This window comes from Leucoraja erinacea, chromosome 1, assembly GCF_028641065.1.
Source record: "Leucoraja erinacea ecotype New England chromosome 1, Leri_hhj_1, whole genome shotgun sequence".
In the NCBI taxonomy this organism is placed as follows: Eukaryota; Metazoa; Chordata; class Chondrichthyes; order Rajiformes; family Rajidae; genus Leucoraja; species Leucoraja erinaceus.
Genome location: NC_073377.1, coordinates 83,590,945 through 83,610,625, shown reverse-complemented (window position 1 = coordinate 83,610,625; position 19,681 = coordinate 83,590,945). Strand labels below are relative to the sequence as shown.

General features: G+C 43.6%; 1 protein-coding gene across 1 annotated transcript; it reads right to left on the bottom strand.

The window, feature by feature from the left end:
* Positions 1 to 12,087: 12,087 nt before the first annotated feature.
* On the bottom strand, positions 12,088 to 19,314 carry LOC129698800 (serine protease 27-like). Its single transcript, XM_055638086.1, has 6 exons — positions 19,009 to 19,314; positions 17,848 to 17,913; positions 16,971 to 17,139; positions 14,966 to 15,225; positions 13,865 to 14,001; positions 12,088 to 12,969 (listed from the first exon to the last, which is right to left on the bottom strand). Exons 1-6 carry the CDS (start codon positions 19,148 to 19,150, stop codon positions 12,808 to 12,810), a joined length of 936 nt encoding a protein of 311 aa, XP_055494061.1. The 5' UTR covers positions 19,151 to 19,314; the 3' UTR covers positions 12,088 to 12,807.
* Positions 19,315 to 19,681: the final 367 nt, after the last annotated feature.

Here is a 19,681-nt window from a genome sequence, read left to right as displayed (position 1 = left end):
CGCAAGAAACAGCAAATAAGTAGACAACAAATGCCCATGAATTCACAGATGGGAGAAGTTAATTTAGAAACATAGAAACATAGAAATTAGGTGCAGGAATAGGCCATTCGGCCCTTCGAGCCTGCACCGCCATTCAATATGATCATGGCTGATCATTTGATTTCTGAATTCTTGGTACACTCTTTAGAATTCTAGGACCCACAGACCACTATCAATGGGTATAGGTGACAAATCATCCTCTACGATAATGCTCAAGACTAGTGCCCCGCAAGGATGTGTTCTGAGCTCCCTACTATTTTCCTTACAGACTCGCAACTGTGCAGACAAATACCAATCCAACACCATCTACAAGTTTGCGGACAACACCACCATCTAAGAAGCTGGATATCGAATAATGACAAGACCGAGAACAGAAAGGAGATTGAATCTTGTAACTTGATGCCAAGACAACAACCTCTCCCTCAATGTCAGCAAGACAAAGGAGGTTGTGGTTGACTTCAGGAAGCGAAGCAGTACACACAGCTCCATCCCAGACCGCGAGAAATAGCAGACAATTGTGGGCAAAGTAGCCCAGCCCACCACAAAAACCAAGCTCCATTCCATTGGCGCCATCTACACCACACTACCTGATCAAGGCTGCCAGCATAATCAACGACAATCTCACGCTGATCACTCCCTCCTCCCCTCTCCCATTAGGCAAGAGGTACAGAAGTTTGAAAACATAAACCTGCAGATTCAGGAACAGTTTCTTCCCAGCTGCTATCAGGTAACTGAACGGTGGTCCTGAACTCCTATCTACCTCATTGGAGGCCTTTGAATTATCTTTAACAGGACTGTATTGGACCTCAATGTTTAATAGGAACTTTGCTTTAAACAATATACCCTTTATCTTTTCTTTGCCAGGATAGCATAATAATCAAAGATTTTCACTGTACCTCAATGCACGTGACAATAATAAACTAAACCAAACTAAACTAAACAATTGCATTGACTCAATTCTGCAGATGTAAGTCAACCAGAACATTGAACTCATCAGTTTAGAAAGTATCAATCGCAGTACTTTTTAGCTCCTTTGAAATTGGGATAACCAGATTTGTAATTAATCGTAATATTATTGAATTATTGGTTATTTCTCAAGTTGACAAGGTAATCAATACTGTCTAATGAATTTAAAAAAATTGTAGATGATGAAAATCCAAATTAAAAACAGAAAATGCTGGAAACACAGCATCCCAGGCTACCTGGCCTGCTGATCTTTTCCAGTATTACCTGTTTTTAAGAATGCTTTTGAGTTCCAAAAGGAAAACTTCTGGCTGCTTCAACAAGCTCACACACTAACCTATTATTTGATAACAATGCTGAATGTAATAAACTAAAATGAGCCACATGTTAGTATCCACTACTGCATGAGTAATATATATTAACACTGCAATTTATGACCTCATTAAAACAATTATAGATGGTAGCCTGAAGCATATTTCCATTTCCAGCCAAACAATTTTCATGAGAAATTATTCTTAACAAGGAGTTTTGAGTCATTTTGAATTGGCTGACTAACAGGAAGTGGCAGGAACAAATCGTTTTTTATCTTGGTCAACAGGATGTAGAAGTTGAAGACAGAACAGGTGATTTTTTTATGGGAAAGAAGGAAATAGCAGACGAGTTGAACAGGTACTTTGGATCTGCCTTCACTAAGGAAGGCACAAACAATCTCCCAGATGTACTAGTGACCAGAGGACCTCGGGTGCCGGAGGAAGTGAAGGAAATCCGCATTAGGCAGGGTATTGTGTTGGGTAGACGGATGGGACTGAAGGCTGATGAATCCCCAGGGCCTGATGGTCTGCATCCCAGGGTACTTAAGGAAGTGGCTCTCGAAATTGTGGACACATTGGTGATCACTTTCCAATGTTCTATAGATTCAGGATCAGTTCCTGTTGATTTGAGGGGAGCTAATGTCATCCCACTTTTTAAGAAAGGAGAGAGAGAGAATACAGGGAATTATAGACCAGTTAGCCTGACATCGGTGGTGGGGAAAATGCTGGAGCCAATTATAAAAGATGAAATAGCCGCACATTTGGATAGCAGTAACAGGATCGGACCGAGTCAGCATGGAATTTTATATTACATTAAGAGGCTTTCACTCCAACCGAGGTTGAGCGGTGCAATTGCATTTTGCAGTTTTGCTCAAGGGTAAGCTGGGCGGATGAGCAGTCCTCTCCCAGTAATGCCATTCTATCCCAGCATGGATTTACGAAGGGGAAATCATGCTTGACTAATCTTCTGGATTTTTTTGAGGATGTAACTAGGAAAATGGACAAGGGAGAACCAGTGGATGTAGTGTACCTGGACTTTCAGAAAGCATTTGATAAGGTCCCACACAGGAGATTAGTGGGCATAATTAGAGCACATGATATTTTGGGTAAGGTACTGGCATGGATAGAAAATTGGTTGCAGACAGGAAACAAAGAGTAGGGATTAACGGGTCTTTTTCAGAATGGTAGGCAGTGATTAGTGGGGTACCGCAAGGCTTGGTGCTGGGGCCGCAGCTATTTACAATATACATTAATGATTTAGATGAAGGGATTAAAAGTAACATTAGCAAATTTGCAGATGACACAAAACTGGGTGGCAATGTGAATTGTAAGGAGGGTACTATGGGGATGCAGGGTGACACAGACAGGTTATCCACTTTGGTGGCCAGAACAGGAAGACAGATTATTATCTGAAAGGTGTCATGTTAGGAAAAGGGGATGTACAACGTGATCTGTGTGTCCTTGTTCATCAGTCACTGAAAGTAAGCATGCAGGTGCAGCAGGCAGTGAAGAAAGCGAATGGCATGTTGGTCTTCATTACAAGAGGATTTGAGTGCAGGAGCAAAGAGGTCCTTCTGCAGTTGTACAAGGCCCTCGTGAGACCACACCTGGAGTATTGTGAGCAGTTTTGAGGAAGGAAATTTGAGAAAGGATATTCTTGGTATTGAGGGAGTGCAGGATAGGTTCACAAAGTTAATTCCCGGGATGGCGGGACTGTCATTTGTTGAAAGAATGGAGCAGCTGGGCTTATATACACTGGAATGTAGAAGGATGAGAGGGATTCTTATTGAAACATATAAGATTATTAAGTAATTGGACATACTAGAGACAGGAAACATGTTCCCAATGTTGGGGGAGTCCAGAACCAGGGACCACAGTTTAAGAATATGGTGTAGGCCGATTAGAACGGAGACGAGGAAAATCTTTTTCACCCAAAGATTTGGGAATCTGTGGAATTCTCTGCCTCAGAAGGCAGTGGAAGCCAATTCTCTGGAGTCAGATAGAGCTCTTAATGACAGCGGAGTCGAGGAATGTGAGGAGAAAGCAGTAATGGGGTACAGATTATGGATGATAAGACATGATCACAGTGGACGGCGGTGCTGTCTCGAAGGGCCTAATGGTTTACTCCTGCACCTATTGTTTATTGTCTAGTGTTGTGCACCACAGGGATCAGCATTTACTCATGCAGCTAATAATCAAACCCTTCTGCCCAATTTGTCCACGCTGCCAAAGGTGCTTTTCCTATCCATGTACCTACTAGGTTTTCTATCCATGTACCTATCCATGTACTGAACCGCTTGATCCAAGACCGCACAAAATTGCAGAGAAGTGTGGTCACAGCCCAGACCATCACACAAACCTACCTCCCTTCCATTGATTCCATCTACATTTCACGCTGCCTTGGCAAGGCCACCAGCACAATCAAGGAGGTGTCACAGTCTGGGCACATCCTCTTGTCCCCTCTCCTCTCAGGCAAGAGGTACAGAAAACGTATACCTCCAGATTCAGGGACAGTTTCTTCCCAGTTGTTATCTATATCCAGCTCTCTCTCATGATGTTATATATACAAGATCACCTTTTAAACTTCTCCCTGTAGAGCAGGCCCTCAAGTCCTCGTAAATCCTCTCTACACTCTTTCCAGCTTACTGCATCGTTCCTACAACAGGGTAACCAAAATTGAACACAATACTCCAATGTATTCACCAATGTCTTGCACAAATGTAACATAACATAACATAAATGTAACAGTCAGGACTGGTGCAGCAACATCACGGTACTGTCAAATTTCTGCTCTCCCTCTTTAGAAACTTCAAACCCTTCTACTCTCTGAGGGAATTTAACTCCTTTATTCTCGCTGGAGTTTACATCCCCCCGGAAGAGTGACTTCCCGGACTCCATGGTCATTGTTTTGGGGGACTTTAACAAAGCTAACCTCAGCCGTGACCTTTCAAAATACAGACTTCATGTTACCTGCCCCACCAGAGGGGAGAGAACACTCGACCACTGTTACACGTCAATCAAGAACGCACATCCCGGGTGGGTCTGGGTCTCTCTGGTCATTGTCTAATTCACCTTAGAAGCTAAAAGCTGCTAAGCCTGTGGTCAGAACAACAAAAAGATGGACAAGCGAGGACATTGAGAACCTACAATCCTGCTTTGACTGCACGGTTTGGAATGTGTTCAGGGAAGCAACCACAAGCCTCAATGAGTATACGGACACTGTATTATCATATGTCAGCTTTTGTGAGGACAGTTGCATTCCAACTCGGACCCGGACCTGGTTCAACAACAACATTCTCTGCCACAGAAGGTAGTTGAGGCCAGTTCATTGGCTATATTTAAGAGGGAGTTAGATGTGGCCCTTGTGACTAAAGGGATCAGGGGGTATGGAGAGAAGGCAGGGATGGGATACTGAGTTGGATGATCAGCCATGATCATATTGAATGGTGGTGCAGGCTCAAAGGGCTGAATGGCCTACTCCTGCACCTATTGTCTATGTTTCTATGTTTCTAACAAGGTCTGGTTTACTGCAGAACTCAATGACAGCTCCAACGGTCTAAAGAGGCCTACAGGAGCGGGGATGCCGACCTCTACAGGCAGGCCAAGTACAAGCTGAGAATAGGAATCAGAGCTGCCAAGGAAAGGTACTCTGAGAAGTTGAGGAGCAAGTTCTCAGCTAGTGACTCTTCTTCAGTTTGGAAGGGCTTGCAAGACATCAGCTACACGAGGAAAGCTCCCAACTCTGGACAATAGTCAGCTGACCAACGACCTGAATGAGTTCTACTGCAGGTTTGACAAACAGAAACGTAACCCTGGTATCCCCTGTCCCCCTCCCCAACCAACACAGCCAGACCCCAGTCTGCAAAGAATGGACCGTTCTATCCACTCCTCCCCATTCACCACTTCACTGATACTTAAAGCAAGCACCTGTCGGAAAAGACTGGACCCTTTCCCACCCCAACCAATACTTCACTCACACTCACAGCCTGATCTCAATCTGCAAAGACTGGGACCTTCTACACTGACTCTTCCCCATTCATCACTTCACACATACTTAAAGCAAGACTCCAGTCTGAAAAGACTGGACCCGTTCCCACCCAACCCTCTCCAATCACCACTTCCCACCCAATTACCCACATCCTCCGTGCTGCACAACATCACTTCTCCATCATCATATTATATCTATTATTATATAAAAGTCTGCGTCCGTCCGTCCGGCTGCCTTTCTGCCTTTTGATTCGCTGCTCCATCCTATCAGCTTCCAACACACTTCAAAACAAAGTTGCAAGACAGGAACACTCTGAACTTTTCACCTCAATGGGATATCACAGCAAGTGCTTCAACAGGAGGGGGAGGGCCAATTGGTATTGCAATTGGAACTGCTGCAGCAGGCAGGGTAGGTGAAATTGGAATTTTTTAAAATCCACTGCTGAGGGGGGCAGGGGGGTGCTGGAATCTTACATTTCGGAACGGGTTCAGTTCCGTTGGAGGAGACGGGTGCATGGTGGAATATTGGGTTGGGGGATCACACCATTGGGGGAGCAGACCCAACGGGTCTGCACTTGGTCTAGTAACTATTAAAATTATCTTTGTTAGTTTGTTTGTTTGTTTGGTCGTCAGTCACATCTCCTCCAAAATGACCTCCTCTCTGTCTCCCCCGCCCTATCATCTGTCAAGCTAGTGAGTACGCTGCCGGCCGTCCGCTATTTTTCACAGTCCTCAGAGTGCTGCGGGCTTCGCTTTGGTCAACAACGCCCACAGACTAGCTCGGGCCTGGTGCCTGATGGGGAGGCTTGTGCCCAATGATCCTAGAGGAGCAAGATAGACCACTCCTCCGAAATCCAATGGACTGACGTGTAGTACGTGACGGAACGTCACAGCCGCCATTTCTTAATGCGACACGGTATGCCACCCGCTGAGATCCAAAGCAAAGATTATAGAGCTCCGCTATAATCTTTGATCCAAAGCAAAGATCCTCAAGTATCTTGTAGCGGGAACAGCCCCCTCCTTTGCGTAGTTTCCCTTGCATTGTATTGTGCAGTTTCCCTTGTATTGCGTTAACACACACTGCACAAAATTAAATTTAACGTATACATATTTTATATATTTATATGAATGTGTGTCTGTGTGTGAGAGGCAAGTTAGAGATAATTAAGTTTATTCTCATGGATCAGAAGCAACTTTGATTTAAATAATCACTATTAATTTATTTGTAAGATGATATACATAAACCATAAAGGCAATTATATATATAATTATATAGTAATAATATATATATGCATATATATACAGGTGCACAACCTTTTATCCGAAAGCCTTGGGACCAGACACTTGTCGGATTTCGGACATTTTCGGATTTCAGAATGGAAGATTTTTAGCGTAGATTAGGTAGGTAGCGCGGGCGGCTTGAAAAGTCTGGAGCAGCTGCCTCCTCCCCGGAGACCGGGAGAATCATTGCATAAATGTTAGTCAGTTAGTTTGGAGGGATTTTATGTGGTGGTGGTGGTGTAGGGGTGAAAGGGGAAACTTTAATTCTTAGTCCCCTACCTACCTGGTCGGCGACTCCCAACCTCGCGGAGCTGGGGGCTCCGTCCGGCCGCGGGCGGCGCCGGTTGTAGCTCCGACCCCGGCAACTGTACCCCTGGCTGCGCGGCTCCAAATCCAGCGACGCTCCGCGATGTTGTGTGTCGGCGGCCACAGCGCTCCGGAGCTTGCCGCACGGCGACCCGGTAAGGCATTGCCCGCACCCCGCTGGTATCCCAGCGCTGCGATGCCGCCGACTCCCGACATTCGCGGAGCTGGGGCGTCAGGCCGCGGGCCGCGCTGGATTTGGAGCGCCTCGCAGCCAGGGGTAGAGTTGCCGGGGTCGGAGCTACAACCGGCGCCGCCCGCGGCCCCACCGGCCACAGCGCTGCGGAGCTTACTGCACGGCGACCCGGTAAGGCATTGACCGCTCCCCGCCTCTCCGACCAGGTAGGGGACTAAGAATTAAAGTTTACCCCTTCACCCCCCTTCACATAAAAGCCCTCCAAACTAACTGACTAACATTTAAGCAATGATTTACAGATGTTTAAGCATCTCCCGGTCTCCAGGGAGGAGGCAGCCGCTACAGTAGTACAGACCTGGGTTGACCGTGGGTCGTTTTGGGTCAAGTTTGGCGCCAAACGCGAGCTTTGGTGCGCAGACGACATCTGGAAAAAATGGCCGGTTTTAGGAGCTTTTCGGTTTCTGGAACACCGGATAAAAGGTTGTGCACCTGTATATATATTTATACACACATATATATACACATACATATATACACATACATACATACGTATACACATGCATATGCACACATACAAATACACACATACATATGGATACATTTATATGCATACATACACACATATAAACATATATACATACATATATACACACATATACATATACATGCATATATACACATACATGCATATATACACATACATATATATTTATACATATGATCATTTTCCAACGATCAATAGATTTACGATCAGTTCCTGTGGATTGGAGGATAGCTAATGCTATCCCACTTTTCAAAAAAGGAGCGAGAGAGAAAACGGGGAATTACAGAATAGTTAGCCTGACTTTGGTGGTGTGAAAGATGCTGGAGTCAATTATTAAAGATGTAATAATGGGGCATTTGGATAGCAGTAAAAGGATTAGTCCAAGTCAACATGGATTTATGATTTTACAATGTTTAAGCCTCTCCCATTTTTATGAGATGCATTCCTTGAATATGTAGGAAGTTTATTGTAACCTAGTGCTACATGCCTGAACAATTGATGATATATCACTTAAATGCAATTGTTTTCAGTTGTGTGGAGAGACCTGTATATTGAAGATGCTTTTTGCCTCTAATATGTCAATTTACCTTAAATGTAGAAGAACTTATTAAAATCTTCTTACAAAGACCATTAAGTATTTTATTTCTATCCTCTTTTGGACCCAAGGCATAGCAGAGCTGCCAACTCTCACGAAGAGGTAAGGGAGGGAGAGATGGGGAAGGGAGAGAGAGAGGGAAGGGAGGGAGATCGAGAGAGGAGAGGGGGAGAGAGAGAGAGATCGAGAGAAGAGAGGAGAGCGAGAGATCGAGAGGAGGGGAGAGAGAGATCGAGAGAGGAGAGGGAGAAGGGGGGAGAGGGAGAAGGGGGGAGAGGGAGAAGGGGGAGAGGGAGAAGGGGGATGGAGAAGGGGGAAAAGGGGGGAGAGGGAGAGAGGGGGGGGGGGAGAGGGAGAAGGGGGACAGGGAGAGGGAGAAGGGGGGGGGAGAGGGAGAAGGGGGAAAGAGGGGGGAGAGGGGGGGAGGGGAAAAGAAGGGGAAGGGGGGGAGAGGGAGAAGGGGAGAGGGGGAGCAGGGGAGAGGGAGAAGGGGGAGAGGGAGAAGGGGGGACAGGGAGAAGGGGGAGAGGGAGAGTGGAACGATAGCACATTATAACGCGCAGCCGTCCCATTCCGACCAAAGATTATAGAGTAGAGCTCCTCTAGTATCTTTGATTGCGGCCGCCGCCACCGAACCCCCCAGCCCACCATTGCACCCAAAGATGATTGAGCAGAGTTGTATAATATTTGATTGCACCCTTCTTCACGGCAGGCTTGTGATCTTTGCTTGTGATGTCTTGACAATTCGAGGGATATAATGGGTAACAGCCGCCCATTCTCGGACTTGAATCTGAGCTCGAAAAATCTCCTGGTCACTGGACCTAATGTGTCCCGCGGGCCATATTGTGGAGACCAATCCCTTACAAGAACAAAACCAAAAACGTACAGAAGTGTTAAAATTGTCTTTATTATTATGGTAAGTAAAGAACTATTGAAAATAAGTCTAATAATTTTCTAATGTACCGACAAACCCAGTTTCCCAATGGCCGTTGATGGGAGAACAGAAAATAACATTTTCACGACAGAATATCGACTGAAAATAATAAAAATATTTTCTCACCTTTCTTTTTTTATTGGGGAACCTAAAGAATGACAGGTCGGGTCGTTTAGATTTACGATTAGAATACTTGATAGCAGAGCAGTGAGATGAAATTTAGATAAGGACGCCATGACAGTGTGGGGGAAGCCCAATAAAATGCCTCAAAAAATGGCGTCCACAATCACACACGTCATACTACGCGTTTTTCGAGGAGTGGTCTATCTTGCTCCTCTAGGATCTTTGCTTGTGCCCTACGACTTCGGTAGCTGCTGCCTCTACCCCTCCCCCTCCCTCTCTACCCCCTCCCTGAGGCAGAGAAAGAGAGAGAGAGAGGGGGGAGAGAGGGGGGGGGAGGAGGGGGGGGGCGGAGAGAGAGGGGGGGGTGGAGGGGGTGGAGAAGGGGGTGGTGGAGGGGGTGATGGAGGGGTGGGGGAGGGGGGAGAAGAAGGGGGGATGGAAAAGGGGGGGGAGAGAGGTCCCTTCCTCTCTGTCCCCCGACACTCTGCCCCCCTCTGTTCACCCCTCTCTTCCCCCCTTCTCTAACCCCCCCTCCCTCTCTGCCCCCCCCTCCTCTCTCTGAGCCTCCCTCCCTCTCCACCCCCCCCTCCCTCGCTAGGGAATCCCCCACTTTCCCCACTCCCCCTTCTTTCCCCCCCTCTCACTCTCTTCCCCCTCCTCTCTCTCCCCTCCCCCCTCTCTCACCCCTCTCCCCCTCCACCCCTCTGCCTTCCCTCCACCTCCCCCCTCCCCTCCCCCCCCCTCCACATCCACCTCCCTCCCCACCTCACCCCCCTCTCCCCCCTCCCCCTCCCTGTGTGTTTGGGGGGGTGGTTAGTGTGTGTGTGACGTTGCAGCCATCCCCCTTCCCCCCCCCCCCCGCCCCCCGTGCATTGAGGGGACAGGATCCAACGGGTCCCCCTTGGTCTACTGAACAATAACATTAGAGGAGGTGGAGGGGCTTTTCAGAAAACAGAAAAGGCAGAAATCACCAGGACCGGACAATTTTTCCCCTCTACTCTCAAGCTCTGTGCCGAACAACTATGCAGACATGTTTAACCAGTCCCTGCAAACCTCTACTGTTCCTGCCTGCTTCAAAGTCTCCACTATTGTGCCTGAACCCAAAAAGGCAAGGATTAATGACTTCATCCTCCAGCACCTAGACTGCCAGGGGACCTATGTGAGGATTTTGTTTGTTGATTTTAGCTCTGCATTCAACACCATTGTGCCAGAGCTACTACACTCAAAACTTTCAGAGTTGACTGTGCCTGAACCCCTCTGTCGGTGGATCACCAGCTTCCTGACAGACAGGAAGTAGCATGTGTAGCTGGGAAAGCACCTTAGACCCGCAAACCCTGCATTGGATTCCTTTCGATGCTATATTATTCCATGATTCTGTGATACCTCTGTAACCTTCTAATTATGTTTTGGATGTGATACCAACTTCAGTATCACTACGTTAAAAAATAAGTTTTAATTCCAGGCGACTCAAAACCTTCCATAAATGAACTATAGCGCTACTGCCTTTGAAAAATCTCAAAAGAAACATGGGAAAAATATTTGATACATATACATAAATGTTCGATCAATGCTAGACATAACAATTCAATTTAAAATAGCACATAGATTATATTATTCCAAAACTAGGTTGAATAAATTTTATCCAAATATTTCTCCCATTTGTGATAAATGTCTTTCTCAAAATGCCAATATTACACACTCATGTGTCTCTTGTTCAAAACTTTATAAGTTTTGGTGTGATATATTTGATATATTCTCAAAGTTATTTAAGACAAAAATGGAACCCAACACTGAAATGATTATATTTGGAGTAAGTGGAGATGGGAACAAGTTAAATACACACCAAAACTAATTTTTCAACTATGGGTTAATAACAGCAAAAAAACATACTTAAATTTTGGAAAAATGCTAATATACCAACATTTAAAATGTGGATCAGTAATATGCTGGACACAGCACATTTGGAAGAAATGAGACCTCCTAATAGACAAACAAGACCTATTCTTAAGGAGTTGGTCCCCATTTATTGATTTCTTGGATTCATGTGGTGACATAGTATCATGAAAACCAACAGTTTCAGGTATGGGTGAAAGATGATTTAGAATATTAAAAAAAAACATCTCACTGTGGCAAATGGAATAATCTCCCTCCTGCTTTCCTTCTTCACTTATTCCTTCTCTTTCACTTTTTCTTTATTGGTTTTTCACCCACGCTCACTAATCTATTCTTCACGTTTCACGACCTCTTTTTCTTCTCTCTCACTTCTCTCTTTTAAAAAAAAGGGAAGTTGTACAGAGAATGTAATATGTTAACATCGTTTTTGTACCAATGCGTTGTACTCACTTCTAATAAATAAAATATTTTTTTTAAAAAGCAAAAAAAAAAAGCATCTTCTTGTGCACAGATTATCTGCTGACTTTCCTACATTAAGGTGGCAATTCATTGCTTTTAATATTTTACAAATGTAGGTTTTTTACCTCACACTCCCTTCGAGTGAAGAATTATAATTTTTCTACTAGTAATGTTAATACATTAACCAAGGTGCACAGTATAAATAGACATATTTTGTAAAGAGATTTTCAAAATAAATGACAATATTCTGTAATTTGGTAAGGAAATTAGCACCAAGGTAAATGATCAGTTGTGATCTTAGTGAAAGGTTGAGTAGGTTAGGTGTCTGAATGATCCACTCTTGCTTTCTTGTGGATAAAGGCTACAAGATTGCTGCAATAGTGTATTGTTAAACACACATCACTGCTCACCCTTCTCCATTTACAAAGTTTTATCAAAGACTTCCACTCAAATAGGAAATTCACTGTATACATTTTATTGTGAACAATTTATCTTACATTATGTCAACAAATACAGTATAATTTACAAGTAGTTACATTGTAACATACAAAATTCCACCACTTGCGATGGGAAATTAGCTTGTGAGTTCCAAAATATTAGAACAACATTAACAATCCAAACTTGCATTTTAACATGTCAGAGTTCCAAGAAGGTTAATTTAAGCAACTGATTTAATGCACAGCAATATTACTAACACAAATAGAAAAGTGAGGACACAACAGTACTATGCTAAAACCAGTTGAATACAAAGGTGGACACAAAATGCTGGAGTAACTCAGCAGGTGAGGAAACATCTATGGAGAGAAGGAATTGGCGAAGTTTCGGGTCTAGACCCTTGGGTCTCGACCCGAAAAGTCACCAATTCCTTCTATGCATAGATGCTCCAGCATTTTGTGTCCACCTTTGATTTAACCAGCATCTGTAGTTCTTTCCTTAAACATGAATACAAAGCTGGACAGTTTAAAATCCAGTTTCTCAAAATGAGTTTCTTTACAATCTGGTCTAAGACCAGCTTTTACAAGCTTTTAAATGATAAAGCTTTTACAAAGCAAGATGTTTTACATTCAAACTCCAATGTAGCATGAAGCAGTTCTGTAGTGCTGTAGCCGAGTGTTACCCCAGTCATCAGCAACAGCCAAAGACAACGATTGTCACAAGTGAGGCTGCCAGCAGCACTCGTTATTGTATTAACTCCTGTATCCATTTGTGAACAGCTGCTGTCTCTGTATATAGGCCTGGATGGTCAGGTCTTCCACAGCCTACTCCAGCGGAAATAACTCCTGCAACTAACCACGCACCGGAGTTCTTATCTTGGCACAGCAATGGTCCTCCAGAATCACCCTGGGGAGAAAAGAAAAACAAGTTTACAACCTGTGGCACTCAGGGGGGTCGTTATGTTGCTGCAATTAGCCTGACCCATCAGGTTCAAACCATAAAAATTATTGTTTCTTTCCACAGATACTCCTAACCTGCTGAGATCTTTCCAGAATTGTTTCTACTTGTGAAATACATTGTGTTCATCTGCCCTTGGTTGCTGCAATGCTGTTTTAACAGCAGGGAGAGTCGGGATTGGAGAAAATGCATGGTATATGCCTCCATTTCCTGTTTTATTTTCAAAGATTATTACATCAGGGGAGAAGACTCCGGCCATTCCAACCAACATTTTGGATGTGTACAGTTATTGAAATGTAGTGATGGGGCAACTAGTTTCTGAATAGGCTGATAGTGGGATTCATTAATTTGCCATATTTAAGGGCAGAATAGCAAGTTAAAGCATAAATCCCAGAAAAACAATTGCCAGTTTCAATTCTTGGCTCCACCTAATGATCACCAATTTATTCCTGCATGCACAATAGGGCTTGTTAACATCTCCTCACTGGTGAGGAATTTAGACTGAAGGTGCCATGCATCATCCCAAAAAGAAAAGTGGAAAGTAAGCTGTTCAAACTAGCACTCTACAGGATATGTGCATGTGTATAATTAAAAACACTGCCACAAATATAGTTAACATACAGGAAATGAGCTTGTAACGAACAATGCATGATTTCCATCACTAGATCTACCTCCAACACCACACACAGCCAAACATTCAGACCTTCCACCCACTTTAACAACTTAACCAGAATTACAACACCCATCAGTATCCAGCTCCATTTCTTGCCAAGTAGAGTTACATCCAAGAATGAAGAAAGAGGATCATCCCAAGAAGAGTAAACTAATCAAAACAATTCCATACCCGACATGCATCTTTGCCTCCTTCAGGTACCCCTGCACAAATCACGTGTGTAGTTATAGTTGGCATCTTCTTCTGGCACTGGGTGTTGGTGAATACCTTCACTTCTGTCTTCAAAAGCTCATCACTTGACGATCCAACTGTCAAGGAACAGTAGGAAGTTAGTTTGTAATCCAAGACAGTTACAATACGTGCCAAGTGTCATTCCAGCCCCTTTATGATTGCACTGTTCCCACATTACAAAAGATCACACCAGATAAATGGCTACACAAATCGATTGACCTTTATGTTGGCATTCATAGCAAAAGGATTTGAGTATAGGAGCAGGGAGGTTCGACTGCAGTTGTACAGGGTCTTGATGAGACCACACCTGGAGTATTGCGTACAGTTTTGGTCTCCTAATCTGAGGAAAGACATTCTTGCCATAAAGGGAGTACAGAGAAGGTTCACCAGACTGATTCCTGGGATGTCAGCACTTTCATATGAAGAAAGACTGGATAGACTCGGCTTGTACTCCCCAACAATTTAGAAGGTTGAAGGGGGATCTTATAGAAACTTACAAAATTCTTATGGGGTTGTTCCCGATGTTGGGGAAGTCCAGAACAAGGGGTCACAGTTTAAGGATAAGGGGGAATTCTTTTAGGACCGAGATGAGAAAAAAAATTCCCACAGAGAGCACTGAATCTCTGCCACAGAAGGTAGTTGAGGCCAGTTCATTGGCTATATTTAAGAGGGAGTTAAAGTGGCTAAAGGTATCAGGGGGTATGGAGAGAAGGCAGGTACAGGATACCGAGTTGGATGATCAGCCATGATCATATTGAATGGCGATACAGGCTTGAAGGGCCGAATGGCCTACTCCTGCACCTATTTTCTATGTTTCCATGTTTCTAAATAAAATAGGTCTGTCATATTTAGCCAGAAAGTTTTTTTTTAATATTTTGCCCAAATAACTGTTATCCCTTCTAAATGATCTTGCTCTCATTTTAAACACAAGCCTTACATTGCCGGAACAGAGATTATTTAAAAAACAAAAAACAATTTTGGGTGACCCAAGGAGCAGGAATAATGGCAAGATGACAAATTTTGCATAATTTTGATCATTACCATTTTCACTTGTTTGGCCCCATCCAATTGTTGTACATGTTTGACCAGAAACGGAAGTCGATGCTGCAGGTAGACAAGCTGGTTGGACAAAGTCTGTGTATTCAACTGGCTCGGCCAACTCCAGTAGGGCAACATCGTAATTAAAGTTAGTTGATGCATGAGGATGAATCTCTATTTTTTTAATTGTTTGTCTCTGGATATCCTTTGTTGGCCGTTTCAAGAAATGGACTCCAAAAACAGCATTCCAGGACTCTGCGCTACTAGAATTCAAAGATAAATTGAAACAAGTTTGAACTTATTCATGCAAAAATTATTAAACATTTTTTGTCTGTATTTCCCCCCTCCGTCCATTGATTTAACCTTTCCCCAGTTACAGAGTCAGATTAAAGAAAATTGTGTCAAATGTTCATCCATATTCAAGTTTCTTTGACACTAAATGTTCACTGGACATGTTGACCAATAAAGCATAATCACATTTAAGAACTGCTTATTGTAAAATTAATACAGTAGTTGTTAATATTCTAATGAGCAGTAGTAATGGTTCCTCAAAAGGCACACAATCCAGCGTTAAAACAATGATCTCAACCCCTTTTGCTTTGGCAATTCTGTTTCTAATGCCCATTTAAGCTGTGCCAGTTCTATCCAAATTACTGGTCAGTTCCCCATGAGGTGTACATGGTCTTCATTGGGCAACTAATTCTTGGATTGTCACCTTGTCATGGTGGAGAAGCTTGTGTGGACCTGATATCCTGAGAGCAATGCCATCTGGAGCTATGCTACTGATAGGGCCACCCGTGGTGGTAAAATCGAGGGGGCAAAGAGCAATCCAACCAAGACCTCAACAGTGGAACAGGCAGAGGACAATGGCTGATATTAGTGGAGTGTCACAACGGCTAGGAAGGCAGATGAAGGCTGCAGCAGAAAAGGGTCTCTGGTCATCTTGGACTCCATGTCACCGGATCCTGACCCAGATCTGTCAAGGACCGTGGGGTGGCTGCCTGTGCACCAGTCTCCCCACGTTAAACAAAGTCACACACAGGCATCCTCCATATAGCTCCGGAATATGCAGAGGAGACCACCACTTGGTGATCCAACGGGTAGGAAGGTGGACTCAGCAAAGCGTCGTGGAGCACAATTCGGGCACAATGTTCATGTAGAACACTGCTGATCATCCACTGCATCCTGACCTATCGCCAGCCGTCTTGCCTACATCTTGCCACTGGAACAGTTAGGCTGCGACGAGAGAGTGAGGCTGGTGATTTGCGCAACTCTCCCTCACTTTAATCCAAGTCAAGCACAAGTCATGACTTCAGGACCCATACCGCCCAACTGGGCGAAGCAAGATCACCACAGGAGTGCGTGCAGCTGAGAAGAAGCGCACCGCAGAAGGTCAGAGAAAAACCGCCATGCGCAAAGCTCGAGCCACTTCAACATCTACTGCAGCACCCACCCAACTTTGTCCCATATGCAAGCAAGCCTTCCAGGCACGGACCAGTCCCACCAGTCACCTCCGGACCCACAAACAAAACATTGAAGTAATGGTCTTCTTCGACTACGAAGGATGAACAACAACAATTCTTCGCACAAAGTAAAACAATTGGTGTTCAGGTAGCATATCCTAGATGCTTAACTATTCACCATAAATAATCATCCTCATGGAAAATAGTAAATCAGCAATCAGGATTCTACATGAAGAAACGTTGTGAATAGAATGCTTAAGCAAGCCACATAGAGGAATCACAGCTGTGTTGTGATATTGCACAATTGCCAAATGGAGAAGTTGAATTACAGACTTCCAATTAACAAATCATTTTACAGTGAACTGAAGGACAATAACAACAAACATCAATTTGACTAGCCTTTAGAATGTAGCAAACTACATTTCCATGTGTTATATTATATATATTGATCAGGTTATCTTCAAGATATTAATCACAGGGGAGCAGCAATAGAGAAACAAAACCAATATTTGTTTTAAGATATCGATGAAGGCAATTGTATTTACCTGTTGCCGATGCAATGGGCAGCAGTTAAAATCCATCGACAGGAGATGAGTGTTGCTGCACAGCTGTGCTGACCTCCGACCTGTAAACTGACAATAAAAGGCCACTCGCCATCATCGGTGCTTGACCCACCGACAATCCTGTGAGATTGGGTTTTCCGTTGGCCACATCCTTTCAAATAAAAAGTAAATAATATGTTAATATGCCAAACCCTCAAAATTTCCTCTTGCAAAAAAATTAAATGCAAGCTGTGAGGCCATTAATGTTATGAAGTGCTAACTGAAGTCATCTAGTCCCTTTACACGATATGTTACTCAAAACCTATGCCAAAGGAAACAATAAAAAAATCCCATTATGTCCTAACCTAGACTTTCATCTTCCGCTGATCACCAATGACCTTAGATGTCATCATTTCTTAGAAAATAAAACAGTGAAAATAATGGCAAACTGTATTCTCCCATCTCAGGTTTCATCCATAATTCTGTTTCTCTCCCTGCCTGTCTTCCACTCTGCCCCCTCTCCCTCACATCCCCATATAAAATAATGTGCCAAATTGTTGCACTGGTAACAGCTTGAACAAAATCAAATCAATCCTCTCCCATTTAGAGCGCACACACACACACAGTCTCCGTGATCACATGGATTTCATCTATGTCCTCTACTTTATTCCGCAATTCAAGAATGTGAGGATTTTGAGCTTATTGCGAAAATATAGGCGCGAAGTAGAATCTGTGGGGGAATTGATGGGAATATGCGGACAATAATAGTTCAGTACAGAGTTAGCCCAGAAATTGGTCGCCAATGGTCAGTGAGGGTTCAGAGAATTAAAGCACCCATTTTCATGTTGTATCTCTATATCTCTATACTATTACAACTTACCACAGGCTGTATATTCAGATCTTCTGCAAGCTTCACTGTCCGTGCACGTGTGAGGGAGGTAAAAGACTGAAATACAAAACATTTTGCACAGCTATTATATATAGCCAAGTAATCTTAAAGGCTTTCATAAAAATCTTACAAATGAATGGATCTCAACTTCGACTGCAAGTTGTTCTAACAGGCATTTACTTGGGTTTAACATTATCCCAAAGACACAAGGACCTGGCTGTTTTCTCCCAATCCCAGAAATCTAAACTTTTGTAACAAGAAAATTCCTGGCAGAGCTGCATTTAAAGCCTCTTCAAAAGTAGGAGTTAAGACATGTTTTCCCAAAACAAGGAAGTATTCAATTTTTCAGTATTCCAAAAACTCCCACCAAAAGGAATATGGAATTTTAAACAAGTATTCAGAGGACTATTTGAAACAACTTATTTTCCTTCATTCCTATTTACCAGATTGGGGGTTTCTGGTAATAACATCATGTTTAGTACTTGTTGGCCAAAACCCAATCATTCTAACTATATAGTGTGCAATGGTTTAAAAATTTGAAGCGGGTCTCACTCACAGGTGATCTCCGTGCATCATTTCTATCAAGCAGTTTTTATTCCAGTTAAAACGTGAAAACATCGTGCAAGTGCAAGTTCAAGTTCACACAGTTCGTGCTTCTTCACCTGTTCACACATTCAGAATGTGGCTGGTCACGTTACACAAACACTAAGTCAGTTTATACCAAATTGATGTTCTTTCAGCTCAATGTCAGTGTAAAGAGGGCAGTAGTTAGAGTAGAAACTGCATATCAGCATCTCAGGATTTGCAACGGAATGAAATCAAACGTGGGGTAAAAAACACGACGAATGACATTCAACTCCACCATAAATCCAACGCCGGACGATTAAAAGGGGGTAAAAAGGGGTATTTAGTAAACGTACCAGTAGACTTTGGGAAATGCTAGCGCGGGAAGATTCACAACATCAGTAAACCCCCCCATCAAAACGGCTAAAATAAACTTAATGTTTGATTTTACGGACAGAAATGGCCTTTGGAATATTTAAACATATCGATCATCAAAATGATTGCCGTCAGTTAGGAAAGATTTAGAAATTAAAACCAAAATTGGTTAAAATTCGCCTGTAATCAGCATTACAAATGCAAATTACTCACCCAACATAAAAGCGACCAGCGCTACAATTATTAAAGCGAACAGCGAGGCTGAAACTATAGCCAGTATCTTAAACGTTCTGGAGGTCGGTATCCGAGTCCTGATCTCCTCGGTCTTCGCCGCTTCCACATTCACGCTCGTCATTTTCACAGCGAGAACAAACGAGCAGCCACTGGAGTGAATCCGATGTCAACCTCTACTGGCAACTACAGTGAAGGTAACGCGTCAACCTGCCGGTATTTATGGAGAGGAGGGAGTGGCATCAGGTGCCTCCAGGTCTGAGGATATGGTGAATATGGTCCTGGGCGCTCATCCACCCTTGCACATTGTCATTGGAGTATTGTATCAGAAGGAGTGATGATGATGGAATACAAACAGGTCCAACAAGTGGGAGGCATTTGGTCTGTGTGACCCTCCCCCCGTCCATCCCCAAGCAAGAGCGCGAGTTGTATAACAAGCGATTATTTAACAAAATAAACTGATAAAAGTCCCGAAGATTAACGTGATTGCCGCTTGTTCTTCGACCTTCATGCAAGTAGAATCTACATGTGGGATGCTTCCATCCTCCCCTGCAGTTGGTTAAATGGTTTTGTATGCTAAATGATTATTGACTTTGAACATATTATCAATGTCATCAATGGATTGTAGAGCAATTTACTTTTATGTATGAAGTGA